The following is a 9,544-nucleotide window of genomic DNA, read 5'->3' on the forward strand; positions in this document are numbered from 1 at the left end:
TCCAAAAATTTGAGAACATCTTGGGAAGCTTGTATATGAGTATTGTGATACCGGTCTTGGGTAGAGGCTTATGTTGAATTTTACCGCATTTCTATTCAGTTTTCTATAATTTAAAACTTCCGCTTATTATTTAATTCCGTTGCTTTTATATTATTGCTGATAATTGCTAAAAGAGGTAAATTGGTTAATGATAAAGTAATAAATATTTGGCTTGCCTAGCTCCCAATAGTAGGCGCCATCACGACCCCGAGGGTGGGAAATCCGGGTCGTGACAAGTTGGTATCAGAGCTCTAGGTTGCATAGGTCTCACAACTCACGGACAAGCTTAGTAGAGTCTGAGGGATCGGTACGGAGACGTTATATCTCAAATTTAGGATGATTTGGTGCAAATTTGATGTGGTTTTGGATAAAATTTCATAATGAAATTCGATATGCAAAGTATATATGAACGAATACAGTTGATACAAGTTGTATTCGTTGAGCGAATAATAATTACAGTTGATACAAATTGATTCATTGCGCGTATGAATACAGTTAACACAGGTTGTATTCGTTGCACGAACAAATATAGTGAATACAATAGTTTTTGTTGTGTTGTATTTGTGTATATACCTCTGTATTTCTGTATTTTGTGTTGAATTGCATTTTGTTGCGCGAACCAATACAGTTGTTACAGGTTGTATTCGTTGCGCGAACGAATACAGTTGACACATGATATATTCATTACGTGAAGGAATACATTGAATACAGACGCCTAGCAAAGGAAGATTTGCTACGAAATGATAAATATTAAAATAAGAGTTGTGAATAATAATAAGCTATGAAACTGCAGTGCTTTCTGAAATTTCCTCTATAAATTTAATGGGTAATAATTCAATTATTGTTGATAATAAAGGTTGGCAATGAAATCTCCTGGTCAAGCTAAGGTTAACCATTTGAGAGAGGAGAAAGCATTGGCAATAGGCCTCTAACTAAACTAGTTAATTAAACGGGTCTAGCGGTCTTCTAAAGTGGGACAAGGATCATCCATTTTGGCAAAAGATATATAGAATCTTCCAATGCTGATAACTTAATCAATTATTGCAAACCACATTCTTCGCTGTCTAGCTCGTTCTTGCTTCTAGCTACGTGTTTGCCAGTTATACCAGCAACTAATTAATTGCCTTCTGTGAATCAACAAAACAATTGTTTTTTTTCTTCTTAAAGTTGTTTTGTATTTCCCCACCACTCAATGAGATGTGCAAAAACATGTATAAAGTTATGATACTAGTATCTTGTAGTACTATATTTTACTAAATAAACACCAAATTAAGAGATATCCTGTGCTATGCTTTTTAAGGGCACCCATGCATAGAAGATACGATATATCATATTGAAAATTGTGGTTTTAGAGGCTACCAACATATCCAATAGTCCAAAAACAAAGTCAAGGTTTTGTTTTTTTCTTTCTTTTTGAGCTTTAACCAATCAAACGGAATAAATAATTTTACACTATCATATTATAATTTTTAAATGAATAATGTAACTGTTTATATTGTAAATGTAAATAGATAATCTAACAATGGTAAATTAAGCCGCCAGCGACGGCTAACTACTACCGGCCACGGCCGCCCTAACATATATAGTCAATCAGCCAAGAAAACATGTGTATAGAAATATGGGAAATTAACCAACTAACCAAATTAACAAAGATACTTAATTACTTTACCCAAAAAAATAAAAGAAGCAAAGAGGTCAGTATAATTATTTGATGCATAAAGCCTTAGATAGAGACAGTACAAGGGGGATGGAGTGGCCCTCCAAACATGTTTTGTGTATTGAAATTAAAGCATAAATTATGTAAATATACCTCTTTGAAAAGACCTGCTATTCCACAATAAAGCTTTTTGTTTATTAAATGATACAAAAAAGTAGTATAAGACATGACTTGTCTATAAGATGGTGCATGCATGCAAGAAAAAGTTTTGTGCTGCATAAACACGCAATTTCGCTAATAAAAAGGCCAAAGAGTTAGCTCATTTTTCATTGTGCTTCTCTCCAACATTTTGCATCTATTTACTCTAATATTGTGCTTATTCTTATTCTTCCTTAGCTAAATATACAGCTCTTTTTCTCCCTTTTGTAATATATGGAGAATTATACAGGATTTCAAAGAGTGAAACATGTAGGAGCTATGACTTTGGCTGCAGTGTTGCTAGGAGGAAACATTATATTGTCAAAAGTTGCAGCAGATGATGGTATGACTATGAGAGTTATGGTTGCTTATAGGTGGATCTTTGCCACTGCCTTTCTTGCTCCCATTGCTATCGTCGTTGAATGGTAATTAATTTGTCAATCTTCTTGCTTTTCAATCAATATTCCTATGCAAATTAGACTTATCACAGGCCATCAAATGATAATGAAGGTAACCTTTAATTATTTCTTAGGTGATATGATACTGTAAAATTTTTACATTGCCATCATATATAATTTTTTTTTCATAATATAATTGGACATAAAGACAACTTACGATAATTCATGGTATAACTATTTAGTATTTATACTCCCTCAAAAAGTATGACAATATTTTCTTATTAGTCCGTCTAAAAAATATTGACACATTTCAATATACCTTAATAAGAAGCATTTGCAGCCACATATATATTAGGATAGGTTTCAAATCACAAGTTTAAAAACTTTACAACTATATAAATACTATGGCTTATTTAGGATTATATGTATCCTGGAGTTTGTGCCAAATCAAACTATGATAATTTTTTTGAAATGGAGGAAGTTTCATTCTTTGTTTAAAGAAACCAAACAAAAAAAGGATTGTAAAGCAACCTTTGCCAATAGAAAAAGTTTAACTAGTGATATTTAAGGGCTCGTTCGGTACGAGGGATAAGAGATATTTAATCACAGGATTAAATTTGAGATGAGTTTATCTCATGTTTGGTTAGGATAAAAATTGTGGTATAACTAATCCCAGTATTAGTTATCTCGAGTTATAGTGTTTTTTATCCCTATGGGATGGTGGGATAACCAAACCCAAAATAATTAATTCCCGAATAATTAATTTCGGAATAACGTGTTTCCCAACCAAACAACCGCCGACATTACTAATAAAAACTTATGGGTATGTTCATCTACATGATATTGAGAAAAGAATATTTGTCCCTACCTCTCTGAGTTTCGCTTTTGACCCCGCTAAGTCTATTATATGCACTTTTAACTATTCTCCACCACATTATGTTTGTGTCCTTTATATTCTTATTTTCAATTTTAAGATACTTATCTCGGTCTTTTGCTTTTCTTCTCTGTTTTCTTACTGGTGACAAATGGATCTTTGACTATATAAGACTTTTTGGACTAGTTAACAAGATACTTTTGCCTCATTTAGTATCTACGTGACTCTATTATCTTATATACAATTGCTTTAGCTTTTAGTTTATTACGCAATAAGGTTATGTTAAACAATTACCTTGCTGAAATATCATTTTTTTTAATTAAAAGTTTATTCGGAGAAATTTACATAATGTTGGCATGCATTTAAATTTTTTAGGAAAAATACATTGTGATATTTCAAATAAAAAAATACAACAAGATGCTAATATTTGGAAAGTTGGTAAAGTATAATCTATTTCTCTTTTTAAAGAAAAAGAAATCATTATTCTTTGAGTTTTAATACAAATATTTTATTTGACAAGAAATGCTCTTGGTTTCATTTTTTGCAGGAATAAGCGGCCAAAACTAACTTGGACTGTCATTTTGCAGGCATTTCTGTCGGGGCTACTAGGGTAAGTGATGCAACTCTTGACTTTCAACAAATATAAGGGCCGTAAACATAATCTCAAAACTTTAGGGTGGATAATTGTAACACAAGATAACTACAAGGGAGATGAATATAATTCACCTAAACTATTGGGTCCAATCTGTAACTCCGTAATGAAATGTCAAGTATACTACTTTATCTATAAATTACACATAATTAAAACATGAAAGTGGGAGTTAAATTACATAAAAAGAATAAAAGATCAACTTAAAAAGGTGTTCAATCTGTTTAGGTAGGATAAAAGATATCTTGGAAAAAACGTTTATGTCTATCCCAATCCCCAAAACATATTGTCTATCTATAATGGCCATTCAGTTTGCTTAAAAATTTGCCAATAATCAGCTAATGATATCAAATAAATGACTCGTTACGCAAATATTTAAGAGATAATTAATATATTATTTTAAAACAATTACCAATCATTTATCACATTAATCCAATTGATATTCGCTGTCAACTTTCGTTTCAGATTCTCTAGACAAACTTCAGATAGTATACTTTTGGATAGGCATAATAATTGCAACATGGAAATGCTTTTTCTATGATCCATATTAAGGGAGTATAATATTATCACCTTTTAAACCAAAAAAAAAAATAGTTTTTTTAAAGGGAGGCTTGGCGCAACTGGTAAAGTCACTGTCATGTGATCAAGAGGTCACCTGTTTGAGCCGTGGAAACAGTCTCTTGCTGGAATGCAGAGTAAGGCTGTGTATGATAGATCCTTGTGATCTGGCCCTTCCTCGTACCCCGCGCATAGTGGAGCTTAATGCACCGGACTACTTTTTTTTTTTTTTTTTTAAATCTCTACTTAAAAATTGAAAAGATTCACCACCATCAAATTGTCTATTAATTGACCATCATAAATGACTCAATAATTCTGTTGATATACACATAATTTAGGACGAGTAATATGTTTTACCATAATTTTAGAGCTAACAAATTCATGTCATCTTACTTGTAATTGTATTTCAGGGGTTCGTTGTTTTCGATTTTATTTTATACAAGTGTGATATTGACATCTGCGACATTTGCAACCGCAATATACAATCTTATCCCAGCAATGACTTTTGTCATAGCAGTCCTTCTCAGGTATATATCCTGCATAATTCTTATGTTATTAGAATACTTATTTACAGCTGATGTTTGCATTAGATGACCAAACAATTGTATTAATTTAGCATAGGCATATGACAAATTGTGGCGAGACATAGTAATTAACCATCGCTAAATGGTACAAGTTTACCTAACATATACATGCCATCTTTTTAAATATTTGGTACAGTGAGTAAATCTTTACCGTGCTAATTATATGCTAACTCATCCAAAATCGACTATATAATAGAACTGAGATTGAGATTATTTCTATTATATTTTAGGGACAAGTGATAAAACTTGAGAATACAAGTATCATACAATAATGAAAAACTAGGGGAACCCCTTTCTTAGTTACCAGTTTCATATATTGTAACTTTCCATGAAAAGGTTAATTACAGCTTGTAAATAACGTAGTCATTAACATGATTTATTTTTATTCTAATGTTAATAGGTTCGAGAATTTATCATTTGAAAAAGCAAGTGGGAAAGCTAAGGTGATGGGGACAATGATATGTATTGGTGGAGCAATGGTATTGACATTATACAAAGGAATAGAGGTGCATATGTGGCCTATCAAAATTGATTTGTTACATCATTCTAACGAAGCAATGTCACACAAGAAATTACCTGCTACTTTTGCTTTGGGAATTGTACTCGCCATAACCTCTTGCATTTGTTATTCACTTTGGATAGTATTATTGGTTAGTATATACCTCCTCTACTGTCTTTTTTTTCTATTCATAATTTGAAACTTTTCTTGTGGCTTTTGCTAGCATTTTATACATGGTTAATTACTTTGAACATTTAAAGAGAATTATTAAGAGAACACACTAGATTGTATTCCTAAGGATAAGCAAGCAGCGTAACTTAGTTATATATGATATTCCGAATTAAAAATATATTAAAAAGTGAGGGTGTCAATTAAGCAGGTTGACGAAATTTGGGCATTGAAAACTAATTGTGCTGCTTTTTTTATTTCCCAATAGGCAAAGGTCAGTAAAAACTACCCATGCCATTACTCAAGCACAGCGTTGATGAGCTTAATGGGATCCATTCAATCAGTCATTTTTGCATTATGCTTCGACAGAGAAAGTGCTCAATGGAAACTTGGTTGGAACAGAAGATTATTCGTTGTTGTCTATCTTGTAAGAACACACTATTATTGTTAATGTAAAATTTTGCCTGTAAAGATTGTCGATGTTAATTTTTTTATTATTAGATAATTTGATACGCACATAAAATCTTGCTAATCTATAGTGTTGTTTATGCAGGGAACATTAGGGTCTGGAATTGTGGTAATTTTGATGACATGGTGCTCTCACAAAAGAGGCCCTCTATTTGTCTCTGTCTTCAACCCTTTAATACTTCTTTTTGTGGCACTGGCTAGTTCTTTACTGCTTCATGAGACCTTGTATCTTGGAAGGTATACTTAAATTCAATTCTTTTCTCCTATTATAAAAGTTTGATCATTTTAAATTGTAGCTAATCCTTATTTTTTCTGGTCCACTTTAGTTTATTTTTTTGGCTGTTTTAGGAATCCACTTCCAACATTATTTAACAATGAAATTGACTATATTAACCTTTACTATCCCTTTAATTTGTTCATTGAATGTATAACAGATACTCCGAGACTCTTTACTTCAAGAGCAACTTTTGAAAAAAGAAGTTAATTCCTACTTTATATCTAAAAAGATAAATATTGTGGACTATAAAAAAAAGGATAAAAAATCAATTAAAGTGAACTGAAGGGAGTATTAAATTAGAAAAACATATGTTAAACTTTTGATATCTGTTCTTATTGGGCTAACTTGTTGCACATGGACAGTGTATTAGGTGGTTTTCTTATAATAATGGGCTTATATGTGGTCCTATGGGGAAAAGGAAAAGACATGAAGGCATCAAAGTTTATATTATCCAAGGAAGCCTCCCAGAAAAATGATTTAGAAGCTCCTCAAGATCAAGGTAACATTAACTTTTAGCACTCTGACTTAAATTTGCTTTAATTCTACTCAACTTTAATTATATATATATATGGCACAATGAATGATTAGAAAGTTCTAACTAATTTTTGTGTAAAATTCTAATTATTATTAACCAACAACTAATTAACATTAATTTTGTTTAAGCATAGGGGGACAACTTACAGGCTCTTCTGCAACAATAAAGCAAGGCATGCCCCAATAGGAGTTAAAAAGTGTTTCTTGGCTATTCTTCCAAAGAAATTAGGAGTGGCAACACCATTCAAATGAAGAAAGGAGTTCTAGTTTTGTCATTTGATATAAATGTGGAACTGTCAATATATTACCTTAAATGATAATTGTAACATGTAATGCAATACCCATTAATGGGCATTCGGCAATATATAGTAGGCAAAATGATCATTCATAAGCCTTCCAACATTATTGTGCAGTCAACTTTTACAGTATCAACCGCTTTCAAGCACAAGTTTGCTCGATTATAAAACTACTCAACTGATAGGTAAACATTTAAGTTTTATGCACTAATGTAGTCAAACATATACTTGAAGAACTATCGTGTTCTTGGTAAAGAAAAATTTTTGGAAAATAAGCGGAAGAGTAGAAGGACAAAAGGTTGTTTGCCTTGCTTATAAAACAAAAGAAGCCTATTTTTGCACAATTTTTTAAAATGGGGATTGAAAATGAATAGCAATCCTGCGGGCGGAAATAGTACGGGCTAGCCAATTTTCGGACTAGTATTTGAAAATTAGCCAGCATTTGCAACATCATTGAAAAATAGCAACTATTTTATGCGAAGATTACATCTAAACAAAACTACCCTAGCTGAAACACGGAACTTTCCAGCATAATATGTATTATTATGGAGCTCCTGCATATAAACTTCCAACATATTATGTTGGAACTTCTGCATATTATGAAATTCCAGCACATTATGCTGGAATCTCATAAAAAATTCGAACTCCAGCATATTGTGTTGTAATTTTTCCGGATTTTTTAAGAATATTCTTGTTTAGATTTTAATTTTACATGAAAATGTGACTAAATTTCAATTAATTTTAAAATTGTGACTAATTTTTAATTAGCAATTATAAATTTGGATATTTTTTATTTTTTACCGCTCCTGCGGGGGACACTGCGTGCGAAAGAAAAATGTCACTAAAGAAACTTAAAAGCCCAAACAAGCAAAGCCTTTATGATGAGCTTGTATTCTAGGTCCAGCCCATAGCCCCCATCCCCTGATATCATTTATGATGTGAAATTCTGTGAAGTTCACAAATGATTTGGAGTTGGTCTTGAACTTTTGACCTTAGGTGCACAATGGGCAAAACTTTAAATTTATGGGACGTAATTTTTTACATTTGATGTTTGTAGACAACAAATTTTGTAGTACAGAAAATAAACCGCTATAAAAATAATATGAAGAAAAAGAGATTTTATTGATAAATATTTGTAAATTATTTTGTCAGAAGAGTCCTCCGAATATTTTGGTCTTACATTAGTTTCGATATCTTTTTGGAATATGAACAAAGAAGAGAAGATAGGCTCATTACATTCATAAAAAAAGATATGAGAATTTACCTTAAGTAATTGAGCGTGAGAGCCAAATGAACATGTTCTTCCTGAATATCCCGATTTAAGGCTACAGAATTTCCTGCCGCTACCATATAGTATTCATCTCTACCTGGTGATAAATAAAGCATCCGTACCCCGGTTGACCTCTCAGAAATTTCATAAAAAGGGCTTTCTAGAGATCCCCACTGACCAATCCTCGCATGAATTGCTATACAATTCTATGTATCCCTTAATTCTCTTCTCTAAAATTCTCCGTGATTCGAGGTCTTGAGAAGAGTCTTTCTCGAATGTAGGACGACGCAAACCTCCTTATAATGTATTTAATCGCCAAGAACGTCGAGTAGCACTTTGTTGTTACGGGTTGATCTCCGGAAAAAACTCCGTTGATCACTCCTTTTGTTGAAGAACTATGAACTTGATGATTGATCTCTCTGTTTATGGTTGCCTTCACCAATTGCGGAATGCTCTTCTCCAACTCTGAATGTCTTTAGAGAGTTATGTAACCCCTCTATTTATAGTTGTAGAGGATGGACAATCCAATTACATATGAACTCTATTGCTTGATTTTGATTGGCTCATAAACCCTTTCTTTCATTTATCAATAGGGCCCTGCCATGATCAGTCACTTTTCTGGGTCGGGATCGATAAGTGGAAATCATAAAAAAGAAATCCTTCTCTTCGCACCTCAGATCAAGAGGAAAGGTTGCTTCTCATAAGCTTTGTGATAAGCTTGCTTGTGATTGGCCAAAACATGTCATTTTAGACACTTAACAACTCATAATTGGTCGTTATTTTGGCTTGGAATTGCCACATCAATTAACACGTGGCACCATCTTGTTGGCTTTGAGTTTGACTGGATATGCCATGTCACTTGACTTATAGCATGAGTCTGGGCCTTAAGACGAAATGGACATTGGGCTTAAAAATGGCAAAATACATATTGTACCCTTCGACCTTGTACCTAAATCTCTCTTACACACCTATTAAATGCGGGAATAATATTACACACCAAAACTTTTAAAAGTGTGTCAATTACATACCATTTCGGTGTTTGACCACATATGCTTAAGATTGTTATTACACGCGC

The 9,544-nt window shown here is 32.6% G+C and overlaps 1 protein-coding gene across 2 annotated transcripts; it reads left to right on the plus strand.

Moving 5' to 3' along the window:
* The first annotated feature begins 1,973 nt into the window (after positions 1 to 1,973).
* LOC109207683 (WAT1-related protein At1g68170-like) lies at positions 1,974 to 7,303 on the plus strand. 2 transcript variants are annotated; one of them, XM_019370651.1, is made up of 8 exons: positions 1,974 to 2,319; positions 3,714 to 3,776; positions 4,784 to 4,900; positions 5,358 to 5,607; positions 5,893 to 6,051; positions 6,178 to 6,329; positions 6,732 to 6,868; positions 7,033 to 7,303. In XM_019370651.1, the coding sequence occupies exons 1-8, from the start codon at positions 2,129 to 2,131 to the stop codon at positions 7,035 to 7,037; spliced, it is 1,074 nt and encodes a 357-aa protein (XP_019226196.1). In that variant the 5' UTR covers positions 1,974 to 2,128; the 3' UTR covers positions 7,038 to 7,303. The 2 variants fall into 2 exon arrangements, with proteins under 2 accessions (XP_019226196.1, XP_019226195.1); XM_019370650.1 differs by having other exon boundaries at positions 1,978 to 2,319; positions 7,038 to 7,303.
* The last annotated feature ends 2,241 nt before the right edge of the window (positions 7,304 to 9,544 follow it).

This window comes from Nicotiana attenuata, unplaced genomic scaffold (genome assembly GCF_001879085.1).
Source record: "Nicotiana attenuata strain UT unplaced genomic scaffold, NIATTr2, whole genome shotgun sequence".
Taxonomy (NCBI): Eukaryota; Viridiplantae; Streptophyta; class Magnoliopsida; order Solanales; family Solanaceae; genus Nicotiana; species Nicotiana attenuata.

What these genes read in the sequence shown, in the direction of transcription:
- LOC109207683 (XM_019370650.1), top strand. Translation starts at nt 2,129, where the DNA reads ATGGAGAATTATACAGGATTTCAAAGAGTGAAACATGTAGGAGCTATG. An exon ending in TTTCTGTCGGGGCTACTAGG is followed by an intron (nt 3,777 to 4,783) that starts GTAAGTGATGCA and finishes ATTGTATTTCAG; the next exon opens with GGGTTCGTTGTTTTCGATTT. An exon ending in CACTTTGGATAGTATTATTG is followed by an intron (nt 5,608 to 5,892) that starts GTTAGTATATAC and finishes ATTTCCCAATAG; the next exon opens with GCAAAGGTCAGTAAAAACTA.